The sequence below is a fragment of the Phasianus colchicus genome, chromosome 6 (genome assembly GCF_987193195.1).
Source record: "Phasianus colchicus chromosome 6, bPhaCol1.hap1.1, whole genome shotgun sequence".
NCBI lineage: Eukaryota > Metazoa > Chordata > Aves > Galliformes > Phasianidae > Phasianus > Phasianus colchicus.
In genome coordinates this window covers 46,095,256-46,112,036 of record NC_143441.1, presented here as the reverse complement: position 1 = coordinate 46,112,036, position 16,781 = coordinate 46,095,256, and the positions used below count along the sequence as shown (strand labels likewise).

The 16,781-nt window shown below is 43.4% G+C and overlaps 1 protein-coding gene and 1 long non-coding RNA gene across 4 annotated transcripts in view; one reads left to right on the top strand and one right to left on the bottom strand.

Annotated features, from left to right (window-relative positions):
• DPP6 (dipeptidyl peptidase like 6) overlaps positions 1-16,781 on the top strand; it is a 495,216-nt gene that overhangs the window by 251,500 nt on the left and 226,935 nt on the right. Inside the window, exon 1 of one of the 3 annotated variants that reach the window (XM_031615945.2) lies at positions 13,292-13,550. The exons of the other annotated variants lie outside the window; for them this stretch is intronic. Within the exon in view, the coding sequence (XP_031471805.1) occupies positions 13,494-13,550 (57 nt within the window). The 5' untranslated portion in view covers positions 13,292-13,493. Of the gene's footprint in view, positions 1-13,291; positions 13,551-16,781 lie in introns of those variants that run through there. 3 annotated transcript variants of the gene reach the window in all.
• Positions 1,340-13,031, bottom strand: LOC116244348 (uncharacterized). The gene is made up of 3 exons (XR_004170170.2): positions 12,694-13,031; positions 5,111-5,215; positions 1,340-1,958 (listed from the first exon to the last, which is right to left on the bottom strand). It is a non-coding gene; the product is annotated as an uncharacterized LOC116244348 (long non-coding RNA).

The following is a 16,781-nucleotide window of genomic DNA, read 5'->3' as shown; positions in this document are numbered from 1 at the left end:
TTGGTTAATGTAGTCAGGTTTTTGCCTTGCTTCACGAAGGGCAGAAACTGATGGTTTATTCTTTTTAATGAAATTCAGGTTTCTCACATGGCTCGCTGTGAGAGGACGTTTAGGAAGGCTTCATGCATCGTTATTTCCTCAAGATTGTTGCTGAGGCAAATGGAAGATGGGCTGTCTGGCTGTATGGAAGGTGTCTGTCTGGGTCTCTGGTATGGAGTAAAAGGTCTCCCAGGTGTATGGAGGCTCCATTGCCTGTGGGCTACCTTGGATGTTGTTGGAGTTTTTCTTAAAATTTTAGGATCTAGCTGCCCTGAACACTGGCTGTGCTGTTACTGTCTGAGGATGGAGCCATAGCTGTGTTCTACCTGTTCGTCCCTCCCTTCTCCCATTTGGAGGAGTTAGATCTTCTAACAACCTCTTCAAATATATAAGCTATCCTTTTTATTATGAATGTCTTCACTCTTAGGTTTGCAGGTGTGTTTTGAACCTGAGTGAAGGCTCAGTAGTTCAAGATAATCCTGGAAAAAGCTGGCTGGTGCTGTTCTATAGCTGATGGCTCACTTGTCATTAGGGGATGATGTAGTTTGGGAGGAGCTGCCCTGCCTCAGCCAAACATTGTCTATGTTTCCACATTGGGTAAAGTAATTGTTGGAATACCTTGTAAATGCTGGCAGACATTTGTTATTCCTCTGAGGTGAAGAGTGAAATGGAAATTGATGCTAATAATCAATGTAATTATAAAGAATGCTGCTGGAAAGATTCCAGATCTGTAAGGGAAAACTGACATTTTTAAGAGCTGTGTTTTGGATCGAATGAAAAATGTTTGTCCAGAGAAGGGCAGCGGAGCTATGAGGAGGCTGGAGCACACGTGTGATGGGGAGCAGCTGAGGGAGCTGGGGTTGTTCAGTCTAGAGAAGAGGAGGCTCAGGGGAGACCTCAGTGCTCTCTACAATTGCCTGAGAGGAGGTTGTAGTGAGGTGGGGGTCAGCCTATGCTTCCAGGTAACAGTGATACGATTAGAAGAAGATTAGAAGTAACAGCCTTCAGTTGCACCAGGGGAGGTTCAGGTTGGATATAAGGAAAAAATTCTTCTCCGAGTTGAAAATATCTTTAAATAATTACTGCAAAATTAAGGAACTATTTTGAAGCTGTAGGTGAGTTTGATGTGTCGTGATCATGTTATTGGTAGGAGTCCCTTGCTCATTCAACTTTATGAGTGCAGAATTGATATTTTCATTTAATATTTTCTGAATCATTGTCGTCTTCAGTGGTACTTAATTGAATAAAACATAAGATTCACTCGAAATAGCTGCAGATACAAAGTACTGCATTTCTCAGAGGAAGGATGTTTTCATTTTGTTTAACCCAAAGCATCAGTTTATTTCCAAACATAATTGATACTGGCTTGCAAAGCATTCCTAGAGTACATTAAATGGAATAGCCATCACAACAATATTAGATTTATGGCAGATGAGTGTAAATAGTGCAATTTTAGCTGTAATGGATTCTGGACTGTAAATATGCCATGATGTCCCACTGTGGATGGACCAAGATTCTCATCCATTAATGGCAGTTCAGATGTGCATTGCTCAAAAGGAATAAAGTCCTGTGTTTTACATTATGCTCTCATTCTTTACACAAACTACAGCTTTGCATTTCTATAATGCTGAGCTGCAGGGTCAGATGCAGACAAGGGTAAACCGCAGGTCCTGGACCCAGTAGTGGCCAGAACCACAGGTAGAAACACAGTGTGGTCCAGTGGAGGGTGCACCAAACCTTAGCCAGAAAAACTCAACAGCAAAGATGCTGTTGAGGAATAAACGGCCACGTGCTGGACATATGGCAGGCAGAATATTCTTCTTGAGACTGTAAGTTATTTTCAGCAAGGTACATTCTGTTGGAAGCATCTCCATCCCAAAGCACAGGAGAACTATGGATTGTTCAGCTCCTGAGTGCTGCTGAAATACAAACATGTAATAAATAAATAAATATGTATACACATATAAAGAAGAGATTATTTTTCTTACAATGTCATTTCACTGAATTCCTTCACTATAGTTGCTGACTGTATTGATTGTATGCCCATATGTCATGGGATTATTTCATGAATAGACGCTTTTCAGATTTGACTTCAGCTCACAAAAATGGATTTTCATTTATACGGCCTGCATTGCACTTCCCTGACTGTGTAAGGAGGTTTTAAAATTGATGTGCCTTGCACTTTCAGCCACTTACAGTGCCACTTACATCCACTTTACAGAAGCAGAGTGATGTCAAGGAGCTTTAGAGCCTGGCAGAAGAAGATGCATAGGTCTGTGCCAGGATGGAAGCGGTAACAGTCTTTTAAAGCAATCAAGTGTCTTTGATTATAGAAATTTAAGCCTCATTTACAGTGTAAAATCTGATGAAGATGCTTACAATTTTTGCTTCTTGAAAAAAGATTCCTCCCAGGTGAATCAACTATCCCTTCTTCCTCGTAGAAGGAAAGTCACAGTGAGGAAGGGTTCTGGTACCCAGGATGGGCTCCTTCAGCAAAGGCCTTTGTGTTTGAGAAAGATTTATTCTACCATCTCTGTTTATCTCCACTTCTGTTAAGTTTAACAAGGCATAGTCTTAATCGGGATAAAATTAAATCTTTAGAAAGGTATATTTAACATAACTACTTGGAATACTGTAATAGCACTGCTAAAGATTATGGCTGTGGTAAAGGAAATGATAGTGCAGAGTTTATTTAGCAAAGAGATATGAAAGAGGTTTTTTATTATTATTATTATGAACAGTGTCATCCTAATGGATCAGTTGATAAGAAAACATGAAAATGTAATGCTGGATGGACTGCCAATAAATTATTAATTTTCTTTCTATCGTTACCACAAGGGTAAGCCAGCAGCCTTATGTCTAAAAGGTAACTTGCATCACGACCATGTTGTTCTGCTGTCAATACAATTGAAGTGGAATCAGTTTCAAGAAAATACTGAATTAAAGCTTCCTTTCTAGACCATAACTGACTATACTGCTACTGGTGTAATTTTCAATCACATACAGCCTGTTCCTGGCATCTATAAAGGGAATAAGCTCTGCTGAAAATAGATTAATTTGTTTTGGAAAGCTTGCCTCTTGACTTCACTTCTGGACATAATTAATAGCTTGATATGTTGGTTAGGATTTTCCTATTAGTTTGACTTTTCCTTGACTACTAGAAAATGCAGAGCGATCAGGCAAAGTATTACTGAGGCATCCTGTCCATTAAAGCTTTTTATAATCGCCTCCCTTTCCTGCAGCTCGGATTTACTGGCAAACATGAATGTGTGTACTTTTCCCATCAGTCTATTATGCTTTCTTCTCGTATTTCTCCTTCTGGAGAAGCTGTTACTTGTTCTGATATCACGAAACCACAACATGAGGTGAAATTGCTGGTTAAACCAGCAATTCAGTGTTCTGAATTATTTTATAAGGCAGATGGAATTTATTGTTTTCCACTTGCCAACTTCTATTTCTACTATTCTGGGCTCTTTAAGCTTAGCCTCTAAATGTCCTCTTCAGCAGCCACTTCCTACAGTGACAGAAGTCTTGATCTGTGGAGGAGAACAAGAGAAATGAAAAGACTGCTGATTCAGTGAATAAATATAGGCCTTAGGCTGCCTTATTATCCCTAGAAAATGTGTCCAAAAGACTGTCTTTGGGTAATATTTGCAATAAGGTGCTAATAGTGTTCTCAGGTATGTCCTCATCTTATTTAAGAAGTCTGGTCTGCTCAACAGAGCGTGCAGTGATGGGTGTTGCATCTTCTCTTTTGCAATATGAGTTCCTGTATGGAGGTGAGATTTCATAAGCTCTCCTCATGCAATCACAGTTGTAAATGTTTTGCAGGTTGAGCTAAATGCAGACCCAGAGCTTTCCAGAAGATATTGATCATAGCAAAGCTTGTACACAACCAAGCACGTGATGTGATGATGGGTCAGTGGTTGGACTTGATGATCTTAGTGGTCTTTTCCAACCTTAATGATTCTATGATTTGCTTTGCTTACTACTGCTGACATTTAGGCAACAGATTTTTAATTCCTTTTGCATCTCTTGCAACCAGACCATAGGTTGGGTTAATAGAAGACTCTGCTGATGCCTGGAAGCTAGGGTGAACTCAGTTTTTGTATCTTTGTTTGGCATTGTTATTGTACTGCACCATATTTAGGCAATTGCTTGTGCTACTTGCAAAGGTGATGCATCTGATTTGTATTTAAATAAATATGGTGGGCATATCATATATGTGTAATTACAGAGATCTGTGAGGTGTGTGAAGGAGATGTGCATTAATTATTTGTGACAGGTGTATGGTCTTGGCTGGGAAGCTCACTGTCAGGCTCAGATTTCATACTTGCATGGAGAAATATATATCTTCAGGGTTAAAACGTGCATTCTTGCATCACTTTTTTCTAGCTCCTAGATTTTGCAGTGCATGAGTGCCTGAAGGGCCATTGCTGAATACCTGCTCTGTCTCCGCGAATTAATGAATATTATCAATGATGATTAAAGTATGCCTTACGCCCTTTTAGTGGTCTTATCCTGTGCTCAGAGCTCAACTGTTCTCAAGGTCTCAGTAAAATGAAAATTATATATAGATCTGTGCATCCCTCGTGCATATATTTTCTTGTGTTACTTGCAAATCAAATAAATGGTCGGGAGCAGGACGTTGCTGCTACTTTACTTGGCTTACTTATGCTACATAAGGCTGTATTCAGGCAGCTGTGTTGTACATTGCACGCTGCACGTGGTGTGGAAAGTTTTCCACTTTCTTTTTGTGTCATCTGGCTTCAGGTGAGATGGGAGCCTGATTTCATGGAGCATTCTCAGAACTGAAGAGCAGCCCACTGAGGCAGTTAAAGCAGGGGCACAATGCTGTTCACAAAAAGCAGCTCTCATCCACTGAAAATGAAACTTCTCAAAGATGTTCCAAGTGGCACATCGAAACTGCTGGTCAATTTCTAAAAAGCAGAGCAGGGACTACTCTGGTTTCTGTTTGCCTCAAAACAATTGGACTATGAGGCTGTACCAGCAATGTCAACTTCACATGTCCTCTTTTTTTCCTCAGCCTTGTAATAAAGACATAACTTACCTCTGCATTCAGGATTCTGAGTAGGCATTTCCAGGTGGCCTGCTTTCTATTGGCTTTCAGAATACTGGCAACAAGTTTTATCCATCCTCTGCTTTGGCATGTGCACTGTGCGAGACATTCAGTTCCAAAGGGTGAGCACAGGCTGCTGTGTTTACCAGAACAAGTTTCATCCCAATAAATCTATAAACACTTGAAATACAATCAAGGCAATGTATAAATGCTTGTAGCCATCACAGTTCTCACCAGCAAATGAGGGTGCTGGAAGCCATCCAGCTACAGTGAGCATTTCAGAGAGGCAGCAAATACACACCCAAGTGAAAATACTGCTGTGGGTGCCACACCTCGTGTCTTTGACCCTCTTGGTGCTGTTCAGGAACATTTGTGAGAAGCTACCATGAGCTGTTGGAGCAGGTCCAGAGGAGGGCCACAGAGATGCTCAGACAGCTGGAGCACCTCTCCTATGGGGATAGGCTGGGAGATGGGCTTGTTTAGCTTGGAGAAGGTTCTCAGGAGTCCTCATTGTGGCCTCCCAGTATTTGAAGGGAGCTTGTAAGCAGGAGGAGGACTGACTTTTTACACAGTCTTGATAGTGATAAGACGAGGGGGGAATGGTTTCAAACTAAAGGAGGGGTTATTTAGGTTAGATGTTTGGAAAAAAGTCTTTACTGAAGGAACAATGAGGCCCTGGCACTGCTGCCCAGAGAAGCTGTGGATGCCCCATCCCTGGAGATGATCAGTGCCAGGTTGGATGGGGCCTTGGGCTCTGATCTGGTGGGTGGCAACCAGCCTGCAGCATGGGAATGGAGCTCAGTGATCTTTAAGGTCCCTTACAACTTAAACTGTTCTATGAAGCTGTGAAATACAATACTTCTAAAATGAACGTATGTTATATGCATCCATCTCCTTAACAGCATCAATGGTTTGCAGAATTCCATTACTGAAAGTATACAGATCATGTTGTAAGTTCAAGTATTTTTTTTCTTCCTTTTCTTTTTGTTTAAAGCTGATGGAAAAGTAAATGAAAAATAACAACCATTGCAAAGAAAATTGTGCTTCATAAAGCAAATGTTTAAAAAGCCACTTGCTCCAGCTGTGGCTTTTATGTACAAGGATCTCTCAGGCAATTGTATGTGCTTACATAAGATGTCTTTCACAACATTTACATTTAAACCAGTCATCATCGTATATGCAGATCATTTATACACCCTATAAGTCATTGTTGTAGCTAAAAATGAACACAAGACTCTCTCTTTTCCAAGCTGTAGGCTACTAAATAGAATAATATTTTTTTAGCTGTTTGTGGATTGTCTATTTGTGGGTGACTTGGGGGAGATTTTTTTTGTCTTCTCTCTTTTTTCTTCTCTAGTGGTCTCTTTTTCATTTCATAGTATCACTGAGGTTGGAAAAGACCGCTGAGATCATCTAGTTCAATCATTAACCCATCATCACCATGCCCACTGATGATGTTCCTCAATGCCACATCTACCGTTTTGCTGAATGAATATTTTAGTTGTGAAATACAGATTGTGGCTATTTGACAAAATTAAGTTCTTTTTATATATATATATGTATTAATGGGGAGCAGAGAAACAAATCCTTCCACTCCCTTCCAAAACAACAGCCAGAAAGCAGCTATGTTGAAGCAATGAGGAAAGGACTCCGCTGCACCCAAAAAATAACAGGAGGGGGGAAATGGAAAATCAATCCCTGTGATCATGGGGAACAAACATATTAAGCCAGACTGTGAGGAGGAAAAGTCTGAAAAAACAATTTGGAGACGATTCACAGCTGGCACAGAAGCTGGGCCCTCAGAAGTCTCTTGCACAGATAAACAAGCAAGGAAGAGGCATCTGTTCATTACAGCTGCCAAGGTCACACCAGCAGGACCAGAGAGAGGGGAAGGGAAAAACCAGCAATACTGTCCATATTCCTTGCAGCAGTAACACAGTGCCAAACCAATATGGCACTGCTAAAGATGTGCCTTTGGAGTTGTAATGGTATTAAAATATATGTGCTGGCTCAAAAAGAACTCCACGTATGGTCAGAAATAATGTTGTTGAAAAACTGAAGTAGGGAAGTCTGACACTAGGTACAGCTGCTTGATCTTTGGGATAAGCAGAGACGTAATGCAGAAGTGAGTAGGGCAGCGTCATGCACCCCAGAGATATGCTCCAATTTAGGCAGGGAAGTGCCATGCAAAATAGCTCTAAGCTGCACACAAGTGAGCAGACTTCTTCACAGCTTGCCTCCTAGCACTGTCTCATTTGTTTACCATGAACTGAGAGATCCTGGAACTTGCTGCAGCAGCTAGAAACAGAAAACAGCAGAATACTGAGCGGCAGATAAACCTGTTATAATCAATTTAAACCACACTTCCATGTTAAAATTAAAAAATAAATGCATCTGAGAGAAGCTCCTATAATGCACAAATAGAGGCAACACCATGGGACTGTTCATAGACCCATGAGTTATTCTTGCCATGCCCCTTGTCTCTGTGTCCTCTGCTGCAAATAGAGGAAGGCTGTCTCAGATAACTAGTTTTCAAGCTTGTAGAAACATTTTAAAGTGCTCTCCTTTTAGGAACAGATATTCATTGATGTGCCTAATTGATGGCATTGACTAGATAAACTGTTTTTGATCTGTTAAGGGAAAATACCACATCGAATTGCTTTCTTAATGATCTTAGTCATGGGTAAGGGAAATGCGATGTATTTTTGTCTGTAACTATGTTCATAGTCTGTAATTGCCTCTAGCACACTCAGAAAACCTTTGAAATCTTGGAACTCATTTGAATGGGTCCCTAAGCCACTCAGTGGAGCCTCTAAAGATTCATCTGGACATAAAGACTCACTTGTTGCTCTCTCTTGGTAGAACAATTATGTTGGAGACAACAGGAGAGGGGTGGCAGAGCAAGGCTGGTGCAAGATAAATTAATGCATATCCTCATCAACAAGCTGTGCTTACAAAACAAAATTAAATTATCCCCCACCAAAGCTTATTCAGACAAACACAGAGCAGAGACTTCCAGAATGAACAGTCAGTATATCTTGCTGCTTTTCTGATAGGATGAGAGTTAATGGCTTTAAGTTGCGGCAGGGGAGGTTCAGGTTGGATATTAGGAAACATTTCTTCTCAGAAGGAGTGGTGATGCAGTGGCACAGGCTGCCCAGGGAGGTGGTGGGGACGTTCCAAAACAGTGGAGATGTGGCACTGAGGGACGTGGGCAATGGACTAATGGTTGGACTAGATGATCTTAGAGGTCTTTTCCAATCTTAACGATTCTGAGATTGCCTCTAAAAGCATAAAATCCTATACAGAGAGGTTTTTTTTAACCATGCAACCCTCCTGGTTTTACCATGATCTCCGGTAGGATCTATAGGGGATATGCCATTGCTTTTTTGACTGGTGATATTTTGTCACTGGGACTGCAAGTAGTTGGTCCCCACCATGGCTTGGCACATCTGCAGAACCATAATAATGCTATGGACAGCCTGCATTGCACAGATCCTTCTCATTCCCCACCCTTTGACATCCTCTAGAAAAGTTGGAGCCGTGGGATAATAAGGAAGCTGCAAATTTATAAACTCAGACTTGGAGATTAGTTGGATTTCTCTGGCTATGCTCTTAAGAAGAGCATAGAATCATAGAATCATTTAATTTGAAACGGATCTTTAGAGTTCATCAAGTCCAACTCCCCTGCAGTGAACAGGGACACCTTCAGCTCCATCAGGTGCTCAGGGCCCCGTCCAGCCTGATCTTGAGTGGATGTGGCATCCACCACTTCTCTGGCAGCCTGTGCCTGTGTTCCACTGTCCTTATCATAAAAAACTTTTTCCTTTCATCCAGTCTAAATCTCCCCTCGAGTCTGAAACCATTTCCCCTTGTCCTATCACAACAAACCCTGCTAAAGAGTCTGTCCCCTTCTTTCCTACAGCCCCCTTTAAATACAGAAAGGCCACTCTCAGGTCTCCCCAGAGCCCTCTCCTCTCCAGGCTGCACAGCCCCAGCTCCCTCAGCCTGTCCTCACTGGGGAGTTGTTCCATCCCTTGGATCATTTCTATGACCTCTGGATACACTCCAGCAGGTCCATGTCTCTCCTGTGCTGAGGACTCCTCATCTGGACGCAGTACTCCAGGTGAGGTCTCACAGTGCAGAAGAAAGGAGAGGGTCACCTCCCTCGACCAGCTGACCACGTGTCTTTTGATGCAGCTCAAGATACAGTTGTCTTTCATGAATGACATGGACCTTTTTTCCAGACAGTTACTGCAGGAACTGCTGAGAGCTCATGTCCCCATCCTTCGATCTCCCTACTGGAAAGCAGCACTGCTTTCTACTGAGCTCAGCTCACCTTGTAGTCTGCGGATTTGTGTTGATCCAAGCTACATCAATCACCTTTCAAATATCTGAATGTTAAAATCCATGCCTACAACATTTCTACATGCTCCTCTCACCTTCTCCCTGTGGGTGTCTGTGCTGGCAGTCTGTCTCTCTTTCTGAGTTGTCTCACTAACATCTGCTACCTCCAAAACACTGTAACTGAAAACTATAGCTTTTAGGACTTTTCCTATGTAACCTACCCAGGAGTATGTTTTTACATTGCCACAGATTGCTAGAGTGCTTTCCTGGGCTGTGCGTCCTCCCTGAGCTGAAGCCAAACCAATGGGAAGTGGTCTGTGCTGAGTGTGGAGCTCAGAGGGACTGAATGTACAAAGGCAGATCGTGTGGTGTGTTCTGCTGGAGGCAGCACATTACAGCACTGCAGGTACCAATGGGTTAGCTCCACTAAGAAGTTCAGATATGTAGCTCTTCATCTGGGACCTGGTCCTCATCTGAAGAGGGGAGAACATTAGTAGGCTGTAGGAAGGTGTAGTTAATCAAGTAGGATTCATTTCTACCCATTCTACCCACTGGCTTTGACTTCCTTGATGTGGTAATGAGGGGGGAATTAATAACCTGGAGTGATATAGCCAGAACCCTAGGTTTCAAAGGAGCAGAAAGGCTCTGCATCCAATAACTCTACCTGCTGCTGCAGCAGGCTTATTAATGTCCTTGCTCAGTCTCTATTCCCTCCAACAGATGTGTGCAGCTGGTGGACTCCCTGCGAGCACAGGCTGCTCTTGGATCTGTCCTCTGTAACACAAAGGAGATGGGAATGCTCTGCACCAACTCCCATCAATGCTTCTGCAAAGGGGCTGCTCTGCATTCACAGTTAGCAGAAATATCCACCGTGGATCAAAGATGGCCTAAGTAAATTGATGTGCACCATTTGGGGGTGAAAATAACAAACTGCTGCTTTCCCTAGCATACTTTGCTGTAATGGGTGGTCAGACACAATCCTTATTGTGTTTTAGCTATCAAGAGTGCATGGGTGCTCATAGCAATGACTTTAAAAGTTTTTGTTTGGTTTGTCTTTAAGAACCATTGCAGCATTATGTTCCATTTGCAACGTACAAGGCTCACAACAGTCTTGGAGCATGAGAGGGCATAATGGTTGTGGTAGTGATGGTGAGGGTGATGAAGATGGTCTCTAAGAATTCCTGGGAGTGTTCTGAGAATGCTCCCATAGCACAGTTCTGTTCCTGCTGGTCTCAGGAGAATGAGAACAGGTCCTTCCACCTGTCAAAGGTTCCTCTTCTGGTGGGAGGGAAATGTTTGTCCTTTCACAGTGCTGGAGCAGCTGACTGATGTTCAATGGGGATGCTGTTTGGGTGGCTGTAGCTGGCATTTGGAACATAGAACCATAGACTCATTAAGGCTGGAAAACACCACTAAGATCATCTAGTCCAACCATCAGCCCATCCCTACCGTGCCCACTGACCACGTCCCTCAGTGCCACATCTCTATAGTTCTTGAACACCTCTAGAGAGGATGACTCCACCACCTCCCTGGGCAGCTTGTGCCACTGCATTATCAATCTTTCTGACAAGAATTTTTTCCTAATATCCAGCCTTCATTAACAGGCATGGAGTAATCTGCTCACGCATCAGCAGGGTGAGGCCATGCAGTGTGACCTCCACACTTGGGTAGGGTACCAACTTTACTGTTTGGCCTATCTTATGAAAGATTAATCTTCCCCTATTACAGGATGAGAATCAGGATCTGCCAACCCCAGCAGATGACTCATGGCCATCTGAAGGGATGAGACCCCCTGTATAGGCAGGGAAGGCAGAGAGGTACCACCATGCAGAGAGACCAGTGAGCTTCAGTAACACTGGAATAACTGTGCCAAAACACTCGGACGTGCAGTGTGAACACTCAGTTGTAATGCACCTATGTAATGAGGTTAAGCCATATGCGTTTGTATAAGCTAACTGCTGGACTAATTAGCACAGTTAACTTCCTATGCGCCCAACAACAAGGGGAAAAAAAAAAAAAAAACACCTTAAAATGTAGGTCTGGCCATTTGCAGAGCTGGTGAAAACCATGTCTTATATTGCTGGCTGCAAAAGAATTGAATGTGCATGGAGAGGGTGTGCAAGGGTTAACAGTGGCTAACAGACACAAAGACTTAGACTTCTTTTCAGTAAAAGTGTAGTTTAAGTGAGGGTCAGGGACACAGAGAATGATTCATGCAGTGAGAAGATCCATTCTGCAGAGATATCCAGGACATAGAGTGAGGAAGTGCAAAACAGTTTTGTTTTGTTTGAATTCCTCTTGGGAAGAAAGACAGCAAAAGTGTGGAGTAAAGCGAGACTCCATTACTGCCCACAACAGGTGGGAAAACAGACCAAGGCAACTGAATAACTCAAACCAATCTACCTGTACAGCTTTTGAAAGCAATTCTGTTCATACGATTGGGGAAAAATACCCGAGTGGAGATAACCTCACTAAAAACATCATTGTGACTAATACTGGGACTAAAGAGATGAAATTGCAGTGTAAGCTGGGACTGTGTCATAGTACAGCCCAGCAAGAGGTTGACACAAGCTGTTAGATTTAAGTGTAAATTACTGCTTCTTGCTCGAGAGGTGCTATTCACTCCTCTAATGAGCTGTTCCTGGATGCTGGCAGCTGGAACCAGGTGAGGTTGTCCAGTTTCCTACCAGCACAATTACACGTTGGAGACTTTTTGTGTCGTGGTTTCCATGAACTGGTATACTATGTGATGGTGGAAACACAGGAATACTTAGTGGTGGCTGGAAGCTGAGCTCTAGCAAAGCTCAGCTGAGCATCAAATTGACCCCGAGTGTAAGGAGTGATGGCATCCAGCAGAGCCATGGATTGCATCCAGTGGAGTTCATGGTTAATGCAACCTAGTAGCATTACCAGCAATATAACATTAGGGGTCAAATGAGGCGTAATCACTTGCTGGATAAATACCCTGATATTCCTTAGCTGGTGATTTGCAGACTCAGCACGGATCCCAGTATCACTCCTGAGAGGACACTGAGCTTTGTCCTGCAGCACAGAGCAGGGCTGTGGGCCGGATGCAGGGGGTGTGGGGATGGAAAGCAGCACCGCGGCAGCATCAGAGCGCCCGGCGTTGAGGTGAGGCGTGGGACCGCATTAGTCCCTGTCCCATTTACAGCATCCTTCACATCGCTCCAAGTTTTTGCATGGGCAGAGGCAATACCTAAGCATACCTTGAGTATGACAGCCAGGCGGGAGGGTTGGGAAGCTCGATTTGTGAGAAGAGCTCTGCTGAGCTGGGGAGAGAGCTCGAACAGCGCAGAACAGAACGCACTCCGTGAGCGACAGCGGCGATAAGAGACATGCAAAGTGACCCCATCCCATTAGGGACGCACAGAGTGGGGGCTGGGAGCACCTCCGCTCTCAGCATCCCATCGGGTTCCCGCAGCGCCGCTCTCCGCGCAGGACGACGCGGAGGCGGCGGGGCGGCAGGGCATGCGCAGCGCGGAGGCTGCCGGCGGGGAGGTGCGGAGCGCGGAGCGCGGCTCTGCCTCCCGGCTGCCCGTCTCCGGTTGCCAAGCAGTTATCATTGTTTCTGTGACGATTGCAGAGGCTGTTGCTAATTGAAGGAGCCCCCCACAGCATCCTTCTCTCTCTCTCTCTCCCTCTCTCTCTTTCTCTCTCTGCTCCTGCTTTTGATTTTTAGACGCTCAAGGGGGAAGCCAGCTAGACTAGAGGGTTGTTTTTTTTTAAAAAAAAAAATTCTATTTTTATTTATTTTCTATTTTTTGCTTCTTTTTTTTTATTTTTTTTTATTTTTTTTTTATTTTTTTGATTTTGCGGGGGTGGGAAATTTCTCAGCTGGTGGTTAAGTGATGGACTAGTTACTCATCCCTCCAGTCTGTGTGTGTGTGTGTATGTGTGTGTGTATGTCTGAGCACACGCAGACCTGCTCACACTCACTCACACACACACACACGCATACATACGTTCCAATCCTGTTTGCCGCTGCGGTGGGCACAAATAGGTGAGCATGACTACAGCCAAGGAGCAAAATGCATCAGGGAAACAAGCCCAGCAGCAGGATCAGGTAATGCTTCTTTTCCTCGATTTCAAACAAATAGAGATTTGCGTTGTGTAGCTCTGTGTTTCTTGTGTGATTTTTGAATTTTATTTTATTTTGGTGCACATTCCTGAAATTGTCAACTGAGTCACCAGTCAGTGGCAGGAGGAAAGTGCTGTGCATCTGAGCTCAAGGTCTGCTGTCGGTGTGCGTGGAGGCTTGGAGGGTTGGGGGGGGGGGGGGGGGGGTGAATTGTGCTATTTTTATCTGACTGCACCTCTTCCTTTGGGCTTCCTCGGTCCCTGTGTGCATGTGTGGGGCAGAGTGCTGGGACAGAGGCCCCTTCTTGTTGCAGGAGGGTTATGGTCACTCTGCAGGTGGATGGAACAATGCAAAAGTGGGGTTTTGGCTCTTGACTTTGTGCAGCACTTTCAGAGATTTTTGGGGGGTGATGTTTTCTTGGAGGGATGCCCCAGGGTACAGCATGTGCAGTCAGTGTTGTAGGTACATGTAGGTATATACCTCCACAAGGAGGTATAGCTCCCAGGGACTGATGGAAACTGCAGTGCTGACACCCTATTTGAATTGAAGTCTTTTAGTCCTTTTTCTAGCTTATATTCAGTACCCTTTGTTTTTCTATAGGGGTAGCAAAGTTAGTCTTAATTTCCTCTGCCATGCCTGTTTGTTTGGGGCTGGGTTTTTTTGAGAGCATTCCTATTTAACAGCACTTAACCCAAGCAGGATGAAGTCTAAACTTTCCCTGTCAAAAAAAAAAAAAAAAAAGGAAACAGCAGGAAAAAAAAAAAAAAGTGACACATCCTCAGCTGTAAATGGCAGATATGGTTAGAGGTGGTGACACAAGGGACAGCAAAGCTGCACTGGAATCCCAGTGTCCTCCCACTGCCTGTGGGTGCACAGAGCATCCACGTCTCCCCTTCGTCCTTCCCCAAACATTGGAAGTTCTCTGCTCTCGTCTTTGGTTAGGACAGCACAGGAGGATAATTTAAACAGATCTCTCAGGGCACAAATTAATTCTTAAAATAGTTCCTCCTGACTTCGTGGGCTGCGAGCCTCGCACATTATGTATGTATGTGGTTTTTGGACTTGATCTTTTTAGGGAAATAACAAAAGGAAAAGCGTGGGAATTCCTAGGGCACCCTCACACCACAAGCAGCATCATAAATTTTCCATTGGCGTGGTGACATTTCACTAATGGACAAGGCAGACTTATAGATTCTGTTGAAACAAGAGGAAAACAACTTTGGTACGGAGGGTGAAGAAACAATGGCTCAAACTGATCTCACCTCTGCCGTGCTCCACTGCTACTGGAATACTGATCTGTGTCTCTGTGTGCTGCTCCTTGCTCCTCTGGCTGTGTTTCTGGGAGTAAAGGGGTGCATGGCAGCCTTTGCTGAACAAAGAAGGCTTCTGTAAACCGTGTAGAAGTGGCAAGTTTGGTAACTCAAGGAGCACGGGTTGGTTGCCCTTTATAAAGGAGCACAGCTTTTATTGCAAGTGGTGTTAGCTGCCAAATACCATCTTACTACTGACTTCCCACTGCTTTGCTGCTTCACTCTTCCTCTGTGAAGTACAAAATGCCCAGAATGGGTCTCTGGTATTATGCAGAATGCTGACTGAATGTATTCTGTACGTGATTGAGCTGCAATTATATCCATATGGTATTCTTAAATAGTCTGAAAGTACATACTCTCTCAGCTCTGCCCCAGCATGAGCATGAAATAGAACTATCAGGCATATATAAATATCAATGAAATCAATGATGAATATTAATGTTTGGGTCTATAAGCAACTTTGCTCGCTCCTATATTTTTTTCTTTCTTTTCAAAGTATGTTATTAGTAAAATGGGCTTTGCAGTGGGATGTTGAATCTAATCTGTGTCCATTGATTTCTGTGCACTTTTATCTTCTAACACCAAACGCAGATCTAAGCCTTTATTCTATTTGAAATAGTTCATAACTGAAAAAAGGCTCTATCCAAATTCTATTTCCAGCTGAAAATTAGCTTCTGTGTTTCAAGGATTGCCAAGGTTCTTTTCTTGCATAAAAATGGTCAAGAAATTGAAAAATGTTGCTAGGAGAAAATTGAACACAAAGTGCTGGTCTGTAGAGGACTGAGGCTTCAGAAGCAGCTGCTGCTGTCATAGAGGGATTGTGACCATCCCTTTTCAGTATCCCTCTCTGTGACATCCTTGGGATACAGAGGTAGGCAAGTGACACATTGGTTGTGTCCTACCATGTTAACCCAAGCAGAAACTGGGTGCAAAAAGATACTGTAGGAACAGGGTGGGGAAAGTTTAAAGAACATCTGCAGAAGGGCTGTGGGCATAAGTTAAAAATTTAATTTGGAGCCATGCATTCGTGCAGAAATGAAGGCTCTGCCCTGAGATTTGCAAATATAGTGATAGTTAAAAGATTAGTAGGATATGGAGGTAAGCAATGCACTGTCTAACTTGCTTGAAGGCAGGGAATAAGTGTCCTTTTCTTCCCTTTGTTAGTTGAAAGCATTTCTGTAGTTTCCTCCTGATAAGCAACACTGCCTGCCTGCAAACCAGTTAAACTATTTGGCATTTTAATCATTTATCTCCATACTGCTCAATTTCATGGTGCTGAACTTTAAGTCTTTTGGGCATCACGAGCAGAAAACATCCTGCAAGATGTGTAATCGGGTCTCCTGCAGTCATACTGGGATTGTTTGCTCAAGATGTAAGTTGGATGCAGCCACCTCTGTATGCTTTGATGTTTTTGCTACAGCTGAGGTTTTCTTGTTCAAATGGTTGGAGATGGATGCAGTGCATTGTGCAGGGATTACATTTGGCTTTCTGCTCTACCAAATGCTCAGAAGTCCCTAAAAAACTCTGCAGGCACTAAGAGTCTTAGGATCATGTTGGAGAAGACTAATGAATCTTGGTCTCAGCCTTGGGAACTGTTATCTGGCCTTCCTTCAATGGTGTATTCACCTTTTATAAAACGTATTCAAGGGATGATTGGTTAATAACACTCGGAATAAATGACTGTTCCCATTTCTTTTCCTACATAGAACTGTCATAGACTTGGAGGGATCAATATCCTGCTCCAGAATGTGCTCATGTCCCAGACGACGTTGTTGATGATTGTTTGCACGCAACAAGGCCAAATATTAAGTAAGGAGACAAAATAGCTCAATGACTGCCCGTTATTGAAGTGGGCTCTGTGGAGGAGAAGCGTCAGATCAATCGAACAGTTCTGGCTATTAACTGT